General features: G+C 41.6%; 1 protein-coding gene across 3 annotated transcripts in view; it reads right to left on the bottom strand.

Moving 5' to 3' along the window:
• Positions 1 to 724: 724 nt before the first annotated feature.
• The window catches only part of LOC114656979 (rab-like protein 6), a 98,926-nt gene continuing 74,943 nt past the window's right edge, over positions 725 to 24,707 (bottom strand). For all 3 annotated transcript variants that reach the window (XM_051932291.1, XM_051932290.1, XM_028808657.2), the window contains 6 exons: positions 15,751 to 15,910; positions 9,091 to 9,288; positions 7,143 to 7,464; positions 5,553 to 5,736; positions 1,413 to 1,471; positions 725 to 1,252 (listed from right to left, as the gene is read on the bottom strand). In XM_051932291.1, coding sequence (XP_051788251.1) covers positions 1,040 to 1,252; positions 1,413 to 1,471; positions 5,553 to 5,736; positions 7,143 to 7,464; positions 9,091 to 9,288; positions 15,751 to 15,910 — 1,136 coding nt within the window. In that variant the 3' untranslated portion in view covers positions 725 to 1,039. The remainder of the gene's footprint in view (positions 1,253 to 1,412; positions 1,472 to 5,552; positions 5,737 to 7,142; positions 7,465 to 9,090; positions 9,289 to 15,750; positions 15,911 to 24,707) is intronic.

The following is a 24,707-nucleotide window of genomic DNA, read 5'->3' as shown; positions in this document are numbered from 1 at the left end:
AAATTAAATAAGATATCAGAGGCACTGTGGGTACGAAGACGACAAACTGGCTTGTGAGATGGTAGAAGGGGGTAGCAAATGGGCAACTAAAGTACACAGTAAGTGTGGAACAGGAGACAAAAAAGTGAAACAGAGCTGAGCTGGCATGAGCCAGCGAAAGGCAGGCGCAGCAGCATAACCACAGCCACACAGCAAGGAGAAGGGAGCAGCCATAATGTAAGATGGCGTCAGAAAGAAGTAAATGGGGAACCAGCGGGCAGCATCAAAGTGTGAACTGGCACATTGTCTCACATTAGAGTCGCCCCTCCCTTTCTAAAACCAACCAATCCCACGTGAAGGCCTGTTACTCGCAATCCTTCCTTTCCCATGCACTAGCCTTTAGGATTGTTCATTTACACTTTCCGACAGCAACTTGCCTACCTTTACACTTCAAACCCTTTACTCCTCCACTTTTCAATTGAGTCCCAACTACTTTTACTTATGCTATCATGTACCCCTCCCTGTGCCCCCGTTATTTCTCACTACTTCTCAGTACCTGTACCCTCCTTAGACCCTTCCTTCCTCTTCCTTTACAAATATTACCAATCACTTCTTCCTCATACCCACCCATTTGTCAGTAATTAAAACTTTCAAAACGCTTCCCCACATTCACAACTTTCACTCTTACAAGTCTTTCGTCTGCCTTTACTCCTCCCTTATTTTAAATAAAAGACATTAAAGGCCATTTGAATACACCTGAAAATTTATAGCAAAACACCTTTCTGCTCAACTGAAAAGGGCTTCATCCAAAAAACAAAAACAAAAAAGTGCTGGAATACACAAAAAGCCCCTCAAAACAAAGACAAGCAAATAAATATGGAGTCGCCCAGGGTGAGCCCGCAGTGTCGTAATCCGTCTTTCCTCGGAGGCTCGTAGGCCGTGATGAGATGCTGTTCATTCCTAGAGTGTTTCACCTCTTCAGGACAGGAGTGTCTGCCTACTTGGAAACAATGGCGAGCAGCAGCATGGAGGCCGAGTGACACGGTCCCATCAGGAGGGTCTACAGCTCCTCGTAGTCGCCCCCACCGCCACTGCCACCTCCCTTCCCCAGGCCGTCCCCTGACCCCGACAGGAAGGCCTCCAGGTCCCCCAGCTGCTCCGCCTTCCGGCTGCGGCTCTTCTTTTTCTTTCGGTCTTCCCCTGCGCTGGTGGTAACCTCGTCTTTTTCTTTTTTCTTGTGCTTGTGTTTTTTCTTTCCTGCTTTCTCTTCTTCCTAAACGGGGAAATCAGAAGCAGTCAAGATATCAGAGAGGCGTCCTCACAGCACCGACCTCGTTTTTGTTACTCGCCATCTTGTGCTCCACTGCACCAGCCCACAGGTGGCTGACGAGCGGCAAGTGGCTGAACCAGAAAGGCGAGAGCGGAGCAAGTACCTCTTTGCTCTTTTTCTTCTTTTTCTTTTTATCTTTGGAGGAATGCTTGCTTTCTTTATCTGGTAAAAGAGGGAAGAAAAAAAAACATGAAATATAAAGGAGGAAAAAAAAAATCAACAAGCATCCAATAATTCAGTACCTTCCTCTACTCTAGAACCTCAGTCGGGGTTAACAGGTCTGGATTTGTGTTTGCTTTGTAAGAATCCATCTACTGATTTTCTAAAGTGCCCATCCGGTCCAGGGTCACAAGGAGTTGGTACCGGTCTGGAAAGTAACGGGCACAAGGTGGAACCAACCTGGACTGGGCTGCCAGTCCCTATTAATGATGCTATTATAATACAGTGCATCCGGAAAGTATTCACAGCGCATCACTTTTTCCACATTTTATGTTACAGCCTTATTCCAAAATGGATTAAATTCATTTTTTTTCCTCAGAATTCTACACACAACACCCCATAATGACAACGTGAAAAAAGTTTACTTGAGGTTTTTGCAAATTCATTAAAAATAAAAAAATTGAGAAAGCACATGTACGTAAGTATTCACAGCCTTTGCCATGAAGCTCCAAATTGAGCTCAGGTGCATCCTGTTTCCCCTGATCATCCTTGAGATGTTTCTGCAGCTTCATTGGAGTCCACCTGTGGTAAATTCAGTTGACTGGACATGATTTGGAAAGGCACACACCTGTCTATATAAGGTCCCACAGTTGACAGTTCATGTCAGAGCACAAACCATGCATGAAGTCAAAGGAATTGTCTGTAGACCTCCGAGACAGGATTGTCTTGAGGCACAAATCTGGGGAAGGTTACAGAAAAATTTCTGCTGCTTTGAAGGTCCCAATGAGCACAGTGGCCTCCATCATCCGTAAGTGGAAGAAGTTCGAAACCACCAGGACTCTTCCTAGAGCAGGCCGGCCATCTAAACTGAGCGATCAGGGGAGAAGGGCCTTAGTCAGGGAGGTGACCAAGAACCTGATGGTCACTCTGTCAGAGCTCCAGAGGTCCTCTGTGGAGAGAGGAGAACCTTCCAGAAGGACAACCATCTCTGCAGCAAACCACCAATCAGGCCTGTATGGCAGAGTGGCCAGACGGAAGCCACTCCTTACTAAAAGGCACATGGCAGCCCGCCTGGAGTTTGCCAAAAGGCACCTGACGGACTCTCAGACCATGAGAAAGAAAATTCTCTGGCCTGATGAGACAAAGATTGAACTCTTTGGTGTGAATGCCAGGCGTCACGTTTGGAGGAAACCAGGCACCGCTCATCACCAGGACAATACCATCCCTACAGTGAAGCATGGTGGTGGCAGCATCATGCTGTGGGGATGGGAGACTAGTCAGGATAAAGGGAAAGATGACTGCAGCAATGTACAGAGACATCCTGGATGAAAACCTGCTCCAGAGCGCTCTTGACCTCAGACTGGGGCGACGGTTCATCTTTCAGCAGGACAACGACCCTAAGCACACAGCCAAGATATCAAAGGAGTGGCTTCAGGACAACTCTGTGAATGTCCTTGAGTGGCTCAGCCAGAGCCCAGACCTGAATCCGATTGAACATCTCTGGAGAGATCTTAAAATGGCTGTGCACCGACGCTTCCCATCCAACCTGATGGAGCTTGAGAGGTGCTGCAAAGAGGAATGGGCGAAACTGGCCAAGGATAGGTGTGCCAAGCTTGTGGCATCATATTCAAAAAGACTTGAGGCTGGAATTGCTGCCAAAGGTGCATCGACAAAGTATTGAGCAAAGGCTGTGAATACTTATGGACATGGGATTTCTCAGTTTTTTTATTTTTAATAAATTTGCAAAAACCTCAAGTAAACTTTTTTCACGTTGTCATTATGGGGTGTTGTGTGTAGAATTCTGAGGAAAAAAATGAATTGAATCCATTTTGGAATAAGGCTGTAACATAACAAAATGTGGAAAAAGTGATGCGCTGTGAATACTTTCTGGATGCACTGTATATACTTAAAGTAAACCAATGGGTGAAACAAAAATAATTCTGGTTTTGCAATACAAAATGCCTGGTGAAAGTGCTCAGTGTATAGAAATAGAAGGATTTAATGGCTGATTGAAATAAATCTAATGTACTTTAGGTGGCAGCTTCTGATGTTGTGTGTTGTAAAAGGCACTATATAAAAATGTGTTGATTAGCACACGGATTGTTACTTGAAACGTTGCACTGTAAAGTGGCGAGTCTCTGTTTCTCACAGCAAAAGGCACAATATTGGTGACATGAAAAATGATTATATATTAAATACACAAACATTATGTACATGGTTTCATTAACCGATTTAATGAAAATATAGTCTTGTTTACACTGCTTGTGAAGGATGTCTGCGGAGCTTGGTGTAAACTATCTATATCCATCTATAATCTATATCTATATATATATATATCTATATATCTATATCTCTATATATATGTGTGATACAGTACATATATCTATCTATATATCTATATCTATATATCTATATATATGTGTGATACAGTACCTGCCAAATAATACAAGTACTACACAACACGTGTTTCACCCTAATTGGGGCTCATCGGATGTACACACCTTTGTTTCTCCTTACAGGGTACAACCTCGGATGTCAGCTTCGCGCAACTGAGAGAACATGGCAGATGTTGACTGACTGGCTGACCAACCACAAGCATTACCTGCTAGGTAACCATCCAAATAATCAGATTGTGATTCAGACCTACATATACATACACATACACACACACTTATGTATACTTTATTCATTTAACTTATCAATTGACTGATTGATTGGCTGTATTATTTGTCCTGTGAATATGTATACTTGTTTATGTTTCTAAATTTCCCCATGGGATGAATAAAGTTTATATAATCTTACATAAATATATCTATTAAAAAAATCTTGGAAGAGAGATGAGACATGATCTTCTCGGAAGACAATTTGACGTCCCGCGAGAGACACTTTAACGTCACGCGAGACAAGGCAGTGAGACATTTAAAACAAGTTGACAGATATCTAACCTAGCAGTTGTTGGAATGCTTTCATGTGCTCCCAGCTCTTAAAACGACAAGCAACAAGCAGAAGACGCAGCTCGCCAGTAGCAGCAAGCCAGCAGATGATCCGATGGCACACCAAAAACATTTGTAGTAATAACATGCATTGCATTTGTCATTCCAACAGATGGCACACCAAAAACATTTGTGGTAATAAAATGCATTGCATTTGTCATTCCAACAGATGGCATACCAAAAACATTTGTAGTAATAAAATGCATTGCATTTGTCATTCCAATAGATGGCACATCACAAACATTTGTGGTAATAAAATGCATTGCCTTTGTCATTCCAACAGATGGCACACCAAAAACATTTGTGCTAATAAAATGCATTGCATTTGTCATTCCAATAGATGGCACATCACAAACATTAACACTGCTGTTATGACTCCCACACCAAATGGCAAATGACAGCATTTGTTATTCTGACAGATGGCACATCACAAACATTTGTACAAATGCATTTTATTCTCACCATCTGTTAGAATGATAAATGCAATACATTTTATTACTACATGTGTTACAAAATACATTCAAATGATGGTCTATGTTGCAGACCCTGTGACTGCGCTCATAATTAAGTGGGCTTAGAAAGTGGTATGGTATGGTGTAGTATTAATAAAATAAATATATAGTCTGTATTTGATAAATGAAGTACATTTCCACCTTAGTACCTGTCCTCGTTTGCATATTCACAGCATGTTCTTATATTCTGTAAAACTATTTATTATATACTGCATAAGGCAGTTGTACTTACTGATCTTGGTGTCAGAGTGTGCCAAGGTGTTGCTCGTTCATTTTCCTATCACAAGTAAGAATTTCACTGAACTCTGTACGTGTCACAATAAGGACCCCATAAACCTTTATACTGATTTACTGGGTGGAGTGCTAAAGTGTACAAGTCCTGTATTTGGGCTCATTGTGAACTAGAGGCTGTGCTAAACCAGTAGAAAGGCAGGCAACATCACTGACTATCCTGTTCTTCTGTGTTCAACTGAGCAAGTTGTGAAAAGACATCTCCAAACATGCCCACCAGCTCAACTATAAATTCCAGGATTCTACCCTAGCATGTGCGACTGCAGGCGCTGTGCCTTTCCAACTTGCCTTCAGCTTCATCGCTGCTGTCTTTGTTTTTAGGTGACGTTTCATCAAAGCCCAGGCCAAATAAATCCAAATCGTTTTTGGGCTTAAAGGACAGGACTGTGGGTTTTAGTGGTTCCAACATCTTTGAAGGCATAAACTCGTCATCAGAAAGGTCTGGGATGTCATCCCTCACTGGAAATGCAGCCTGCAAGAAAAAAATTAAACAAATGATATCATAACACAGTCCACATCACTGCTGTAAAATGAAAAAGTCACCAAAGATTCCAGAGTCAGTCCAATGAGAAATGAGCAACCTTCTTAGTCACAGAGAGTCATGGAGTCCTTGAGTAGCTTGAACTCTCAACCCCATAAACCCATTCAGAGATGGTGAAGACAGAAGTCGGCTCACTAATTATGGTGCTGGTGAAGTGCGACATATTAGTTAGTACATGCAAGGAAGAATTTCACTGTACTCTGCACACAGGAAAATAAGGACCCTATAAATCTGTAATGAAGCCCAAAGGCTAAAGGCACAGGAACTATTCAGCCACCCGCCAAAACCCCCCCCACCCCCCCAGTCAGTCCCCTGACTCACAATATTACATGAAGTCATCTCACCTCATGGGGTTGTTCTGAGGAGGCAGGTGGAGTTTAAAGGTAAGCAGCCAGGCCTTCTTACTTAAGCCCTCCAACCCATAGCAAGGCATGGAGACAAGTATCCTGATTTCTGTGTGTATGTCATAAAGGCAATGAGGTACACATTCACTAAGGTACTTAAAGTAGGAGCTTCCCATTCCAAGTCCTAGCTAGGCCAACATCTTGAACCAAGAGGCTTCACTTCTGTGTGACATCCACTGGTTAATGGAACCAGCCACTAAATGCTATGACTGGGATCGTAGAGCTGGCACTGCATGCATACAGAAACTAGCAGAATGACAAAGAAGAGACATCCCTGGCATTCATGATCAACTGGGTACAAATTTCAGGTAGCTTTGTTTTATGGTGGGAGTCAAAGCTATCTAGGACTTAAATTTTGGAATCATCATGCAACATCCCAATTGTCCAATAGGAAGTAGTGGCAACCCCCAAATTCACACATGGGCCTGGGAAGAGTTACATAACAAATGGTTACTCTGTGACAGTGAGAGATGAACCAAGAGTGGGAAACAGAAGACCATTAAGTGTTAGGTGGGAATAGAGAGGCCAAAACTGTGTGTGGAAGAGAAGCAGGTACATTGAGAAGAAAGACAGATGAGGCGGGCTTGCCTGCGAGTCTGAGCTTCCCCCTCTTAACAGCCCCCCCACCACCATCCCTATTAAATAAAGCCAGGTTTGATACTGCTAGTGGACAGGCATGGTTTTTGCTTAAGAATCTGGCTATTGAGCCTGTAGGGGGTGCTGTGGTACATCGTTTCTTCAAATATAATTTGGCTTAACATTTACAGATTAAAGAGCAGACATACTGTAAGACATGTTGCTGGATTAGAAGTCTGCATTTTTAATTTCAAGATGTACTTAAAGTTTAATCGTTCAGTTCTTACAGAAACAAAAGCTATAATTCAAACAAACTCCTCTCTAATCCATGAAGTTGCCTTCCCAAGTTTTACTCACCTTTGTTGTCTCCTGACCAGGCTCATCGCTGTCAAAATCAGGGTCATCCATAACAAAAGAAAGTATCTGTTTGGCCACCGGCCCCTCGAGGTCCGAGTCTGAGGACACCACCTCTTCTGCTTTTCCTTTAACCTTTGCAGGTGGGTTCAGAGTGTTGGCTGGAAGTGGGTTGAGGGCAGGGGTCTGGATGGAGGAGGTGGTAGTTTTTAGGCTGTCCACTTTCTCGGGTCTCATTGGCGCCACCAGTGCCACTGTGGCGGGTTTCAGTTCTGCACCCTTGAACTTAGTGTGACTCTGCGGTTTAGAGGAGTTTCTGGAAGACCTTAGTGATGGGGAGAAAAAAAAATTCAGTCAGACATGCACTGTTCATTAGTAGAGAAGCATGCAATCAAGTAACAAGAACTGAACAGACATTATAGATGTATACTGCACATTTAAATATACACGTGTTAAAGGGTAAGTTTCATCAGATCAGCTTAGGGTTACAGGGAGTCAATGACTGTCGTAGAAACATTGGGTGTAAGGCAAGAACATTTGAAAAATGTTGAAGAGAACAGTCCCTTTAGTCCATGCAAACCCACCAGTCCTATCCAGTTAATAAACTCAAGTTGAGTTTTGAAGGTCCCTAAAGTCTTCCTGTCTACCAAACAACTCCGTTTATCCCTTGTGTCTCTGTTTCTCTGTGAAGAAAAACGACCTAATGCTTGTGTGAAATTTAACCTTAACAAGCTTCCAACTGTGCCCTGGTATACTTGTTGAACTCATTTTAAAGTCACCGTCTCAATCCTTTGGACTAATTTTTTTTTAAACACTAACTATTTCACAACATCTCCTGTTTAAACTGAAAAGGCTCAGCTCTTTTAATCTTTCCTCATAAACTCAACCCCTGCAGTCCTGAATCAGCCTAGTCGCTCGTCTCTGGACTTCTTCTAGTGCTGCTGTGTCTTTTTCATGGACTGGGGGCCAAAACTACACACAGCACATGAGGTGTGACACCCACTAGTGTGTTAAGATGCCTGAGCATCCTTAGACTTGTACTCCACACATCAAGGCATTATATAACCTGACATTCTGTTAGCCTTCTTAATGGCCTGATTGCTGTCCGGAAGTTTACAGCAGAGTCCACTAGGACTTCTAAGTCCTTCACATATTTTCAGACCTCTCATTGTGTATTCAAAGCACACTTTTTTACTTCTTACGTGTACGAAGTTTAATGTTTACTGACATTAAATTTCATCTGCACACAAATCCGCCCAGGTGTCTTTAGAACATTTGGAAGGATTATTACAGAGCCTCATGGGACAAGAATGGAGGGCCGATGCACCTGTCTGACCCATCTCCTTGTCCAAACCCAACCCCATTTTCCCCATAGGATCAATGTTTCAGTATCTGTAGGATTTGTCAAGGAACATAACCCCAGCTGAAAATGAGAATTGGCTGTACATATTACCCTAGTATTTTTTGTTTAAAACAATACAGACTACTACAATTAAACCTGCTTAATAAATAAACACGTACGCTTTTGACTTCATACCAGAGGTATTTCCCAGAAGTTATTTAGCTTATTATCATATGCAAATAATGTTAGTAAAGGCTCTTTTATTTACTTTTTTTTAACTATTTACCAACTTGAGAAAGAGAGGCAGAATGCTTGAGCAGGACTGCTTGAATCCTGTTTCTGTTCAAAATGAACCAAAATGAAAATGAAAATTAAATCGCTTCTAATCCCTACTGGTTAGTCAAACACACACATCTGAGGAAGAAAAGAACACCAAGGCAAAATTCCAATTTGGAAAAAAAGAAAGAAAGACGGCAAATGTAATGCATCCTCAGGGTTTAAATTAGATATGCAGATACCAAGATCCACTTGCACAGGTTCAGTTTTTACCCTCCGAAGTCGAAAACTGCCATCCAACTAGAATATGTATAGCCAACTGCAGAGTCTCACCAACTGCCGCTTCCTGAAATATCAAAATCTTCATCCTCCAATATGGCGACTCCAGATTTTGCTGGCCCCTCCTCATCACTGGACAGTGTGATGTCCTTACTTGGAACGGGTGTCTGCACCTTACCCTTCAGCAGGACTTTGTCATCTGGATCAAGGTCATCCTGCAGTCCGGCCACCATAGGGTTTCCCTCCATCTCACTGTAAGACACACATTCAGAGATATTAGAGGTCAACAAGCATTTTAAAAGCAAAAGGGTAAGTATATGGCACTGGTGCTTGATCCTCGCCCAATGAGCCTACATGGATGCTACAAGTCAACACCCCACATTTACCTAGAAATGCCCAGCTCTGCCTTGGTTCCAAACGCAGATACAAACTGAATACCCACCAGCTCCTGGTCCAGTCAAGAGATGGTATGCTTAAGCTGTGCGGCACATGGTTGAGCCCCTCTCTGGACCACTGTGTACTCATGTTGGATCAGTACTAAAATTTTGACTTCCATATCCATACCAGCTTTTGACCTCAGTACCAAAATGTTTCTGAAACAAATGACCGAGAACTCCAAATCCCCCGCATCTTACCAAGTACCACACAAGTACAGTACATGCCACCCTGGGGCCCTGCATCATTACGCCACACTTCACACCACGTCCCCCTTGACGGCATGAAGTGTGCAACCAGTGAAGCAATGGAGGCCATCCATTTTGAAGTCCTGATCATGTCAAAGCAATGGGGGTCGGCAGGGGGCAGTCCCCCATTAAGTCCCAAACTGTTGGTGCAGGACCATTTTAAAACTTGTGTTTTTCAGTATTTTAACGGTAAACCTCCCTTCCCTATGTGGTCTCTGTAAGGTAAGAACCCCCAGAGATGGCGGACTTGAGCACAGCTGTACTCAATGGCTGCCAGTTTTCATTTCAACTACTTTCTGACATAGATGTCACCTGAAGGAAGATGTTTTAGTTCACTGCCTTATAAAGACCAAGGAGCTTCCATTGCATCTCTTTAAAGCTCTAGCCCACTCACTGAACTCACAGTCATGGAGACCCAGTGCCTATCCTGGCTGAATTGGCCACAAGGCAGGGAGCAGTCATGGACAAGGTGCCGAATCCATCACAAGAGACACTTGATCACAAACATACCTACACTCTTTCAGAGAAGACAACCACATTGCATGTATATAGCGCTATCAAGGCTTTACATGGAGAGGAAGGAGCCATTTCACCCACCACCAACATAAAGCATCCATCGAGATGATAGCCATTTTACACCATTATGCTCACCACACATTAGTAATTAAGTGGTAAAGGGGTGAGAGAGATAGCCAATTAGAGATGGGGGATGATTAGGAGGCCAAAATGACCAGGCGGTGATGGGCAATATAGTCAGGACATCGGGAAGCACCCTACTCTTCACAAAGGATGCCCAGGGATATTTTATGATCAGAGAGAGTCAGGACTTCGGTATTATGTCTCATCTGAAGGACGGTGCCATTTTTGCAGCACAATGCAATGGGGCACTGGGATTCACAATCCGACCACAAAGTAGGCGGACCCCTGCTGGCTTCACCAACACCTCTTCCAGTAGCAACCAAAGCTCTTTGTAGATGGTCTCCCATCTCCAAGTAAAAGCCAGGCCTGAACATGCTTTACTTTATTCAGGTAGATGACCTCTTCTGAAGAGCAGGTGATATGACTACTAACCAAGTGCAGTAAATTAACTGACCCTGCATATCATTGGGGGATGTCAGAGGAAATCCTAGACTGTCCAGCTAGAATCCTAACTAGGATAAGAAAATCCGAGCCATTTCTCCAGTTTTGATGTCACTACACTGGTTACCTGTGTCATTCAGAATTGACTTTAAAATACTGCTTATGGTTTATAAAGCCTTAAATAATCTCGCTCCGTCTTATATATCGGAATGTTTGACACCCTATATTCCAAATCGTAACCTTAGATCCTCAAATGAGTGTCTCCTTAGAATTCCAAGAGCAAAACTTAAAAGAAGTGGTGAGGCGGCCTTCTGCTGTTATGCACCTAAAATCTGGAATAGTCTGTCAATAGAAATTCGCCAGGCTAATACAGTGGAGCACTTTAAAAAAACTGCTGAAAACACATTATTTTAACATGGCTTTCTCATAACTTCACTTTAATTTAATCTTGATACTATGTATATCCAATTCATTATAATAACTATTCATGGTGGCTCTAAAATCCGTACTAGCCCTTACTCTCTCTTCTGTTTCTTTTTCCGGTTTTTTGTGGCCACCATCTACTCAAAGCATCATGATGTTCCAACATTGATGGATTAAAAGCCAGATGTCTGCATGACCATCATCATCATCAAGTCCTTCTGTGAGAACCCTAAATACAAAGAGGACGGTTTCATTTATGTGAGGTAGAATGCCCAGAGGGGACTGGGTGGTCTCGTGGCCTGGAACTCCTGCAGATTTAATTTTTTTCTCCAGCCATCTGGAGTTTTTTTTTGTTTTTGTTTTTTCTGTCCTCCCTGGCCATTGGACCTTACTCTTATTCTATGTTAATTAATGTTGTCTTATTTTAATTTCTTACTTTGTCTTTTATTTTTATTTTCTTCATTATGTAAAGCACTTTGAGCTACATTTTTTGTATGAAAATGTGCTATATAAATAAATGTTGTTGTTGTTGAAATGAGATGTGAAAAGAACTTGCAGTGGCCAAGACTTGGCAGTTGAACTCAAGTTTCTGGAACTGTGAGAGAGTGGTGCCCTCAGTGGCTTCTTTTCCCATTATGTAGCAATATTCAGGCCATTCATGTTTTTTTTTTTTTGTATCTCCCTGCCAATTAACAAAGAGTTTCAGACAAGAAAGAGAAACTGTCTGTCTTACCCTGCATGTGCTTTCAGTTAAATAAAATCAGTAAAACATTAGAGACTTGTGTCTTGTCCAGTGTTGGTTCATGGGATGGGCTTCAGCACCCCCAGATTCTAAATTGTGAGAATGTATGCACATTACGTATGCATAAAGGAGTCAACAAAATATTTGGATGACATCCACAGAAAGAAAATTGTGCACTGTCAGACATGCATGACAAAGCAGAGCTTCACGAATTACAAAGAAAGGACCGACAAAGTGGCACAGTTAGATGGCACTTCTTCTCTTGTTAGTTCCAGTTGATCTTTTTATTCGATCCTTCCTGAAGTTTATCAACATTACCTTATTCCTGGATTACTTTCTTCCCGAACTGGTCTTGATCGTTGATGTTTTAAAAAAAAATTCCCTTGTGCTTTACTAGTTGGAATTTATGACGCTGGCCTTCCTGCAGCTTTCAATGTGTGTTTAACTTGAACATATTTGAGGTTTGGCTGCTGGTTTCCGGTTATATTACTGAGCCCTTTATCAAGTCAAGTGGCTTTATTAAAAGCCTATCAGACAGCCTTGGTGTCACAATCCCTCCTAATCCACAAACAGCTGGCTTAAAGTGCAGAAGGACAAACAAACTGTAATTGCCTTTACTTCACTATTGGCACGTGGACTTGTCTTGCTAAACTGGAAGAATCCCAGCCTACCTCTGTTAAGTCAGTATGTAACTGATGTTATATACAAGCTGAAATGGGGAAAAAAACAAATTCTCACTTACAGGATCTGTGCAAAACTTGACAGGACCCAATCAATATTATTTTAGAATAAGCATTTATATTGGGGGGGAAAGACTCCTTTCTCTCTTTACTACTCTTAACAGTTTTGCTCTGGTTGTTGGCCTTCCTCTCTTTCTCATGGGTGGGGGTTGATTTGATTTTAGTTTTATTAAGTTTGACTTGATTGTATGGAATGTTATACGCTTTTAACAAATTTCAATCAAAAAAAAAGGGGGCTTTATTGTCATACCATCCACACACAGGATTGCTGCATACAGTGGCACAAAATGACATTTCCCCTAGGACTGTGGTGGAACACGCACATAAACACAGGGCAAGACACGTGGAGAACTATATAATAAATCAATAAATAGCAAACGAGTAGACAGTAATAAATTGAAATAAATAGTAACAAATGAACAAAAAAATGACTTATGAATTTATAATTATGGATTCCTTGATAGTCAGTTTAGATTCTACTTATGGAATATCTGAAGACTGACGTGACCATGCCAGAATGACATGACACAGTGGCAAAATTCTCTCCATCTTGAAAAGAAAAAAAAAAAAAAAAAAGACAACATCTGCACGATCAGATGGTGTCTGATGGAGCATGCAGTACGACTCCTGGGCCCAGGCTTTGGTCTTGTTACATCTTGACTACTGCAACTCTGCTGGTAAAATCATTAAAAAAAAAAAAATCCCCTCCAGGAGGCGCTCTTTTAGAGCACTTTTAGCCCCAGGCTCATCTCACCATGGGAATCTTTCCTGCCCACTGCTATCGGGCAATTCAATGCTTCCTCCCAATGTACTCTTTAAGCTCATTTTGAAATTTCTACACAATATTTATTTATTTACTTATCGATTGATAGATTGGCTGTATTACTTGTCCTGTGAATCTGATTCCTTGTTTTTTTTATGATTCTGATGCTATATGCATTTGAATTTCCCCATGGGATTAATAAAGTCTATCAAATGTAATATTTATATACCTCCCTCCCTGTAATATATTTTCTATGATGAGGGCTATTCAATACATTAATATTTTGAGTGACCCTTGATGTCTTTATAAGAATTCTAGTCTAGAATAGACCTTCTATTCTAGAATAAACCTTCTAGTCTATTCAGCACTTCAACTCTGTTGAGATTGACTCATTATTGCAAACACCTGCAAAGTGTGTACGAAACCTTGGAGTGGTAATCAATGCCAAGCTGTCCCTCCCTGACCAAGCTGCTGTGGTTTCTGTCTTGACTTTACTCGATATCCACAAGATCAGACCGCATCTGACCGAGCATTCTAATTTACGCTTTGGTCTTGTCACATCTCAACTACTGTAACTCCCTACTGGAAGGAGTACTGGCAGGTGTGACCAAGCCACTGCAAATAATTCAAAATGTTCAATGTTCTGATGTGCAACAAGACGAGGGGGGCACATGTCACTCCACTCTTTAGATCACTACACTGGTTCCCTGTAGCAGCCTGTATGAAGTTCAAATCCTCGATCCTCTCCAGTCGTCAGTGGGTCAACACCTTAGATATCAAGTATTGAGACACTTCTAAGGTCCTATGCCCCTTCTCATCCACTAAGGTCTGCTGATGAATGGTGTCTGGTGATATCATCTCTGCGTGGCACCAAATTTCAGTTCAGACTTTTTCTTTTTTTTACGTGTAGTGCATAGCTAGAATGAGCTGCCCACCTCTAATCAAAATTCTGACTTCCTCAGTGTGTTTAAGAAGTGTTTGAAGTCTCTCTTGTTTGGTGAGGTCCTGCCTAACTGACAATGGCTGGTATGGTTTTGTAACCAAGAAGTGTGACCAGGATGCTTTTTGTTCAGAGCTCTTCACTTGTGATGATCAGTTTGTAACCTGTTCTGTAACCTTTACTGATAAACAGTCCCCAGACTGATGTTTATTTGTTTATAAAGTTGACCTCTTCTGTAACTCACCTTGGATAAGAGAGTCCGATAAGCAAATACATTTAAATGTAACTCTACATTTCAGACAGAAATTCCAAAGGCAGTAATGGGCACTAATCAAGACGCCGGAGAGTGGTGATGTGTTCAGTGCCTATTAGCCCAAGCAAGGAAGGATTTCAGTGATCTTTGTAATTGTGACAATAGGGACACTATAAAGAAATACCTGCAGCCACACTGGAAAACAATGGTGTTGAGAAATGCAGAGCTACCACATGGAAGGGCTGGTAATTGACTTTCACCACACAAAAGAGCTTTTATGTCCGGTCAGTATTCAAGGAGTGGATGTAGAGGTACTGCACTCCTATAACTTGGGGGGTCCACATCAGTGACAGGATGGACTAGGCTTATAGCACAGAGGAGCTAAATAAAGTTCTTGAGAGACCACATTCCTTTAGTCTTCTACAATTGTGGTGGTTAGTCTTCTACAATTCTTTGATGCCCAGTGTGATATTCTACGTTGTAGTGTGCTATGCTGTTAACATCACTACAAAAGAGGCCCACCCAATCAACAGGCTAATTAAAAGGACAGGCTCAGTTACGCGATGCACTCTGGACCCCCTGGAGATTGTAGCAAAGGAGAGAATGAAAGCAAAACTGAGTGCCATTATGAACAACGCTGTACATCCTCTCTGTGACACACCAGCACTGAAGACATTCGGACAATGAATCATTCAGCTGATGTGTGTCAACAAACACAATGGGGGCTGTTTTAATACCATAACGCAATATGCCTGTATAGCGCTTCACTGTGACTGCCAAGTTAGAAGTTTCCTTAACTTTCTTTTTTAATTTCCTTCCTTTTTAATCATTTTGGTTGGGTTCAGACTATAGTGTGTTTATATTTATTGAGTTTCTGTAATAATCAAAAGTTTCTCACTGGGGACAAATAAAGTTCTGTCTACTGCCTGTTCGCAAAACCATTTGTTGTGCTCCGATGTTCCAGATCACAGCAGCGTCTTAACAGCCAATGTGGACTAAGTGTTGTCAACAGTACGATCATTTTACCTCTTACTTTACCACTGAAATTTTGGAATTGTGTTTACAACTTATGGCAGAAAAATGTCCTCACCTGTCACTGTCATGAGCAGCCTTTGCAGGGCGCATCTGACCAGCCTTTTGAGGAGTGCTGGATTCCTCCAGAAAACTACTGTCCAGTCCATCATCTGGCACAAAATCATCTACACTCCGCACCTTGGCAGGGGCTTCTGATGCAGAGGCCACCTGGGAATCTGCAAATAAGGAAAAAAAAAACAAACAAAAAAATGTCAATCATTGCTTAACCAGGCCAATCTGGAGCCCCTGCCCATAAGCCCGCTTTGTTGCTCTACCTGGTGCAGGCTTAAAGGAACACTCTACTCAAAAAAATCTTTTTTTTTTTTTTTTTTTATCCATTACTTACCCTGTGTTTGTAGTGAGGCAGAGAAAAACGTTTAATCTCAATTCCAGATTTTAAACTGAAAACAGGGCTCTTGACCAATGAATGAGAGGAGAAGGTGGGTCATTAATATAAAAGCTTGATTCCATTTCAACCTTCTCCACTTTCATGCATTACCATTCCCCCCCCCCCCCCCAAAAGCAATTATTTAACAACATTTTAGCCAAAAAAGCATGGCTTTTGGTTTTTGTGAGCAAACAACTGTATAATAAATAAGATGATTATGCGACATGAGTAACTCGAGATTGAGTGAAGGCACACTACAATGTGTTTCAAAACGTTAATATGCAAAATGTACAAGAAATGCAGATATGAAATCAGAAAAATAAACTAACTAAAATATCAGTAAGGGAGTAAACTCAGGAAGCAATTACTGCAACAATATGCAGGGATTAGAGATGTTTGCAGACTTCAAAAATAAAACATACTAATCAAACACAATCATTTTTCACTCCTCCATACAGGACCACTGCCACCTGCACTAGCAGATTCAGGGACAGGTTCTGCAGCACTGAACAGTCAGTTGTAAGAATTAAAATATAGCACATATACTTATAGAAACATACACATACACACATATACAGGCTTAAAAAAACATCATCCACATATTAAATAAGACTTTATGACCAACATCCTCCAAAACCCACCTTATTATCCCTCACCCCTTCATCATTTGCTATATATTGCCTTGGATTCCTGTATGTCTAATCATTTTCCTCTGATGATGACTACTGGTAGAGGTTGAAAGCACAGGAATAAAAAAATTTTGAAGATATGTGACTCAACTTCTCCCTTTGTGGATTTCTAGCTACATATATGCTAACCATATTACAGACCTTCACTTCTACATGAATGTGTACAGGTGCTGGTCATAAAATTAGAATATCATGACAAAGTTGATTTATTTCAGTAATTCCATTCAAAAAGTGAAACTTGTATATTAGATTCATTCATTACACACAGACTGATGTATTTCAAATGTTTATTTCTTTGAATGTTGATGATTATAACTGACAACTAATGAAAGTCCCAAATTCAGTATCTCGGAAAATTAGAATATCAATTAAGACCAATGCAAAAAAAGGATTTTTAGAAATGTTGGCCAACTGAAAGGTATGAACATGAAAAGTATGAGCATGTACAGCACTCAATATTTAGTTGGGGCTCCTTTGGCCTGGATTACTGCAGCAATGCGGCGTGGCATGGAGTCGCTCAGTCTGTGGCACTGCTCAGGTGTTATGAGAGCCCATGTTGCTCTGATAGTGGCCTTCAGCTCTTCTGAATTGTTGGGTCTGGCGTATTGCATCTTCCTCTTCACAATACCCCATATATTTTCTTTGGGGTTAAGGTCAGGCAAGTTTGCTGGCCAATCAAGAACAGGGATACCATGGTCCTTAAACCAGGTACTGGTAGCTTTGGCACTGTGTGCATGTGCCAGGTCCTGTTGGAAAATGAAATCTGCATCTCCATAAAGTTTGTCAGCAGCAGGAAGCATGAAGTGCTCTAAAACTTCCTGGTAGACGGCTGCGTTGACCTTGGACCTCAGAAAACACAATGGACCAACACCAGCAGATGACATGGCACCCCAAACCATCACTGACTGTGGAAACTTTACACTGGACCTCAAGCAACGTGGATTCTGTGCCTCTCCTCTCTTCCTCCAGACTCTGGGACCTTGATTTCCAAAGGAAATGCAAAATTTACTTTCATCAGAGAACATAACTTTGGACCACTCAGCAGCAGTCCAAAGGCGAGACGCTTCTGATGCTGTCTCTTGTTCAAGAGTGGCTTGACACAAGGAATGCGACAGCTGAAACCCATGTCTTGCATACGTCTGTGTGTAGTGGTTCTTGAAGCACTGACTCCAGCTGCAGTCCACTCTTTGTGAATCTCCCCCACATTTTTGAATGGGTTTTGTTTCCCAATCTTCTCCAGGGTGCGGTTATCCCTATTGCTTGTACACTTTTTTCTACCACATCTTGTCCTTCCCTTCGCCTCTCTATTAATGTGCTTGGACACAGAGCTCTGTGAACAGCCAGCCTCTTTAGCAATGACCTTTTGTGTCTTGCGCAAATCTGTGACCCAAGCATGACAATATAAAAATAACCATATAAACATATGGTTTCTACTTCGTGGATTTTCTTATTTCGCAGGTGGCTCTGGAACGCAACCCCCGCGATGGAGGAGGGATTACTGTATTTATATATACATACAGTATATAGACACTAGCTGTGTAAGCCTGTGCTGTAAAAAGCCCAGGGTCCAAGAAACTATTTAAATCGTCCGAGAAAAACTTGAAATGTAGAGATGTCAGGTAATTGAAAGGAACTACTCTGGGCATCTCTCACCTAGGAGGATTTGTTTTGCCGACGTTCTCGCCTCACTTGTGTATTAGCGGCCAACTGAATGACTCTTTCTTCGGAGGTTTCGTTTTGCCGATGTGCTGGCTTCGCTTGTGTTATTAGCAGCTAAGCAAGTCTCTGTTTCCTTGGAGGTGGAGCCCTTACCCCGAATCCACTTCTCACTTCCGGGCGGGACATGCAGACACACTCAAACTTCCATGCATAGACGTTTATAAAATATATTATATTATACATTATACACACACACATCTATTTATCCAAACAATTGCCTAATCAGCTAATTGTGGCAGCAGCACAATACATAAAATCCTGCAGATGCAGGCCAGAAGCTTCAGGTAATATAGACATCAAACACCAGAAGGGGGAAAAAAAAAATCGTCATCTTGGCAATTTGGACCACGGCATGACTGTTGACGCCAGATGGGACGCTTCTGTATTTCTGTAACTGCTGATATCATGGGATTTTTATGCACAACAGTCTCTAAAGCAGTGGTCTACCATTCAGGTCCTGGAGTGCTACTGTGGCTGCAGTTTTTCATTCTAACCCTTTTCTTAATTAGTGAACAGTTTTCTGCTGCTAATTATCTTCTTTTCCCTTCACTTTAATCGCCTTGATTTTTAAGATTCAGTCCTCTGAATTGCTTCATTTTATTTTATTTTGTTTTAAATGGTACCCAAACAGAAATGAGATGTAACATAAGCGACATGACCGACTAATTTGGGGTCTGGTTGAGAAACACTGATGGGCTCTACAGGACACATGTTCTCTGAAGTGACAAATCACTCTTCACTATTTGGCAGTCTGATGGATGAATCAAGGATTATCAGACGTAAAGAGAACAGGACTGTCTGGTTTGAACAGTGCCTACTGCAATGTTTGGTCGAGGGTGAATGATGGCAGTGCTTGGGCTAGGCCCCTTGGTACCACTGAAGGGTACTGTTAATGCTACAACATACAATGACATTTTAGACAACTGTGAACTTTCCGACTTGTGAAGGCCCTTTTTCAAGCATGACTGCACCACTCTGCACAAAAACAGGTCCTTAAAGACAAGGGGGAACTTGAGTGGCCTGCACTGAGCCCTGACCTTAACTGTACTACTGCACTATATGTACTCCTGCTCCTTTGGGATGAACTGGAATAAGTATTGTGAGTGAAGTCTTCTGTTCCAGCATCAGTACCTGACCTTACCAATGCTTTTTAGGGCAGACATTCCCACAGTGGAAAGTGGGAAATCTTGTCAAAAGAAAAGACTGGTGGCTGCTATGGGGGATGATATATGCCATACTGACAGCCCTGGTTTTAGAATGGGACGTCTAGCAAGCTCATATAGTTGTGAGGACCATGTAGTGGAAATGACAGATTGAAAAATTATTTTTGGGTGGTAAAGTTAATAGTATTGAGAGAAAGTTTTAAAAAAATGTGGCAAGTGAGAGAAATGCAAAAACTGACTGCTAAAATGGCACTTGATGTCCAAAAATGAATCAGATACAATAGGACTGCAAGGTCAAGTATCCTCCTTTTCACAAAAAAACAACACGGGGATCCATAATATAGGCATGAGAAGTATTGTATTATGCTATTGCGGACCACAACTACAATCATATTTTTGATATTTGGTTCTTCACTGGTGGCCTTACCCCTTTAACAGCCACTCCCAGAAGGTTAAAAATGAGAAATTTCAAACATAAGCGCGTGGGGTATCATTTCAAGGTCATTGATCCTGAATATGAGGTTATTTTTGATCCTTTACTGGGGATATGGCCCTCTATGGACTACCATCAGAGGGTGAAAAATGACAAATTTCTTTTACAATCAAGAATATTTAGATTTGAAACATTCAAACTGAAGCACACATTTTAATATTTCAAATGTCTGACACATCTCCTTCTGTTCATTATGCTCTCCTACCTCATGAAGTAAATAATTACATTTCTTATGAGCACCCTGAATTAGGGCAGCTTACGCTAATTCAGACTTTGACTTTTAACTCCCCTTTGCCACCAGGGCCCACACTGTACACCGCAGCAGGGGGTTGTTTTGCCATTCAGTCTGCATAACACAGTGTTGCTTGGATGACTAAACACTGACTTCATCAAAGAAAGAAATCAATGTTCTCCTCAAGTGGGACACTCGAGCACATAACTCACTGCTCACTTGACGGGAGCTGCAATGCAGAAGCAGCAGTGGCTCTAGAAACGCCAGGCACGCACTTGTGAATGACAGGACGCTCCAGCGAGGGCATTTATGGTCGACTGAAATCAATATTCACAGCACGCAATCATCTCGCACGCCAAGTGGAGGCCAGTCACTTGCTGGGATGGCTCAGTTGATCTCTTTTTTAAAAAAAGAGACACTGAAATAATGTGCTTTCATTTCAGATGTTTTTTTTTTTAAAGTAAAACTTCAAGAAATCATTAAGATGTTGCTCCAAGAAATCATTAAGATGTTGCTCCATTCTGCATCCCTAACTTACTGTTTATGAATGCTAAGTATTAATTTAGCAGCAAGGTTTCACAACAGCCATGAAACCATAAAACATTCTTCTGAGACTTTGTTTATTATGGAAAGGCACTATATAAATGTAAACTTCCAGCTCTGGATTTCAGAAGGTTGCAGAGTCAATCTGCAATTTTGACTCATTGTGTGACACTTAGTATCACTTTAGCAGTGTGGAAACAACCGTAATGTGATAGAGGCCACCTAGTGATGACGATTACTATGGAAAGGCACTACAGAAAATTACAAAATCACCACAGGCAATCACAAAAATCGTGACTTCAGCAAGCACCGCTGACTGAATATACAGCGCTGAGTGCCACTTTAGTAATTACTGAGCACAGCACAATAATAATGGGATGTAAACAACTAACCTATACAGTAATCCCTCCTCCATCGCGGGGGTTGCGTTCCAGAGCCACCCGCAAAATAAGAAAATCCACGAAGTAGAAACCATATGTTTATATGGTTATTTTTATATTGTCATGCTTGGGTCACAGATTTGAGCAGAAACACAGGAGGTTGTAGAGAGACAGGAACGTTATTCAAACACTGCAAACAAACATTTGTCTCTTTTTCAAAAGTTTAAACTGTGCTCCATGACAAGACAGAGATGACAGTTCCGTCTCACAATTAAAAGAATGCAAACATATCTTCGTCTTCAAAGGAGTGCGTGTCAGGAGCAGATCATGTCACAGAGATAGAGAAAAAAGCAAACAAATCAATAGGGCTGTTTGGCTTAAGTATGCGAAGCACCGCGGCACAAAGCTGTTGAAGGTGGCAGCTCACACCCCCTCCGTCAGGAGCAGGGAGAGAGGGAGAGAGAGAGAGAGAGAGAGAGAGAGAGAGAGAGAGAGAGAGAGAGAGAGAGAGAGAGACAGAGTTTGTTTTTCAAGCACAAATCAATACGTGCCCTTCGAGCTTTTAAGTATGCGAAGCACCGTGCAGCATGTTGTTTCAGGAAGCAGCTGCACAAAAGATAGTAACGTGAAGATAATCTTTCAGCATTTTTAGACGAGCGTCCGTATCGTCTAGGTGTGCGAACAGACCCCCTGCTCACACCCCCTACGTCAGAATCAGAGAAAGCGCAAGAGAGAGAAAGAGAAAAGTAAGCTAGGTAGCTTCTCAGCCATCTGCCAATAGCGTCCCTTGTATGAAATCAACTGGGCAAACCAACTGAGGAAGCATGTACCAGAAATTAAAAGACCCATTGTCCGCAGAAACCCGCGAAGCAGCGAAAAATCCGCGATATATATTAAAATATGCTTACATATAAAATCCGCGATGGAGTGAAGCCGCGAAAGGCAAAGCGCGATATAGCGAGGGATTACTGTATATATATAAAAAAGTCAATGACATTAAGGGGCCCGAAGTGTGCCAAGTAAATATCCCACACACCATTACACCAGCAGCAGCAGCCTGAACCGTTGATACAAGGCAGGATGGATCCCTGCTTTCATGTTGTTGACGCCAAATTCTGAGCCTTCCATCCGAATGTTACAGCAGATATCGAGACTCATCAGACCTGGCAATGTTTTTCCAATCTTATGTTGTCCAGTTTTGATGAGCCCATGTGAATTGTAGACTCAGTTGCCTGTTCTCAGCTAACAGGAGTGGCACCTGGTGTGGTCTCCTGTTGCTGTAGCCCCCCAGCGGCTTCAAGGTTTGACGTGTTTTGTGTTCAGAGATGCTTTTCTGCACACCTCGGTTGTAATGAGTGCTTATTTGAGTTACTGCTGCCTTTTCCATCAGCTCAAACCAGTCTGGCCATTCTCCTCTGACCTCCGGCATCAACAAGGCATTTTCGTCCAGAGAACTGCTGCTCACCAGATATTTTCCCTTTTTCAGACCATTCTCTGTGAACCTTAGAGATGGCTGTGTGTGAAAATCCCAGCAGATCAGCATCTTCTGAAATACTCAGACCAGCCTGTCTGGCACCAATAGCCATGAAACATTCAAAGTCACTTTGGTCACCTTTCCTTTCCATTCTGATGCTTGGTTTGAACTTCCGCAGGAAACACACTCGGTTTTCTCCTTCCCTACTGACTTTAAAGCTCTTGGCAGAGTTCGACGAAATTTGTGAGCCTCTGATTTTTCCCCAAAATCAAGCCAAAATGAATTCAGCGAGGTTTTCTCATCACTACTGTTCACAATGGTAAAATAACCATAAAACACTCTGAAGGGGTGTTCATTATAGAAAGGCACACTATAAAATATATATGCCAAGCAGTGGCTAGCTAGAATCAATCTGAACCTCAGACGTCTTGTGTAACAAGTGGAGCACAATAGAGCCTGCAGCTCAGCTGCTTCCAGCCATGGAACTTCTTTTGCAGTCATTGCCATATTGGACATCTGCTTGGCAAGACACTGCTATTGCAAAAAGGAGCTGCAAATTTAAGAAGGCCATTTTCTTTTAACTGTTTTATTTGGAAACAAAACAGAACAGAAAACACCTCAATCAAATAAATGAAAATACCAAAGTATTGTAAGAACAATAGTCTGCTCAGAAAGCAATTCATGAACATCAGCACCGAACTCTCACTGAGACAAGGGAGCTTTACGACTAGACAGCTGTGTCTAAAAAGGCTCTTTGTGTAGGATAAAACAGCAAGTCTGTTTAGTGACACACAGCGTCTATAGATTACTGAGAGAATCACAAGACCAGGAGATGCTTTTTTTAGACCAAATAGCAAAGGGTCAAAACTGGGAGATCAAAATCAAAGAGGCAACCAAGAATTCAAAGGGCACAATGCAGTCAAAGTTAAAAAGAAGTCAGAAACTAGAAAACGAACCCAGCACTAGGGCCGACTTGAATAATTAACTACTAGTAATGTGAATGATAATGAACACAGAGCATAATGAACTGTAAAGTAACCTTTTAGAGAGTTACTTGCAAATCGTGCTTGCGAAAATATCGCAAGAATAGAAGCATTAATGAAATGATGATGAGGGAGAGGAGAACATCACATGTTACAGTAATGGAAGGAGATAATAGTACTGACTTGTCAGAGGACTCAATATTACAATATTAGTATGCAATGTTAATATAGTCACTTACAACAGAATGAATCTACTCTATTATATATTATATATATATATATATATATATATATATATATATATATATATATATATATTTATTTATTCCGTTTTGAAATTATAAACTAAAAAAATATCAAGAACTCACATCCCACAAGATGAGACTTTGTGCCAAAAAGATTTAACCATGCCCGGGTCCGGAAATAAAAGACAAAGATTAGGACAGCTGCTGTACAGGCTTTTAAATGTTTGAAGCATCGCATGAAATGCAGATCACACGGCACGGCAGCAGCAGCAAGCCAGCAGCTGATCGAGCAAAGAGGAGGTAAATAAAAAAAAAAAAAAAAAAACTATTTGTTTCCCATTGTATCACCATTTAAAAGGGGGTTTCAGAGGTGTGACCGCGTCTCCTTGGGGTGTGTTCAGCCCCCACCCCCCTCCCCCCTTCACAACACGAGCGGCAGAGACGCGAAGTGGCTGGCGAGCGAAGCAAGCAGGGGGGAACCCCCTAGTATTTACAATACAAAGTGTAACATGAACGGGTTAACAGAACATATTGGATAAGAAGAGAAATGCAGGGCACATGTAAGTCAGTATGTGTGAAGTATGGCCGTCAGGTAATGTAGCATACCAACGTCGATAGTCGGAAAACGCAATTTTTTGCATAAATGTCAGCAAAAATATGTATA

This window comes from Erpetoichthys calabaricus, chromosome 9, assembly GCF_900747795.2.
Source record: "Erpetoichthys calabaricus chromosome 9, fErpCal1.3, whole genome shotgun sequence".
Taxonomy (NCBI): Eukaryota; Metazoa; Chordata; class Cladistia; order Polypteriformes; family Polypteridae; genus Erpetoichthys; species Erpetoichthys calabaricus.
The sequence above is the reverse complement of the archived record's forward strand: the minus strand, read 5'-3'. Positions and strand labels throughout refer to the sequence as shown.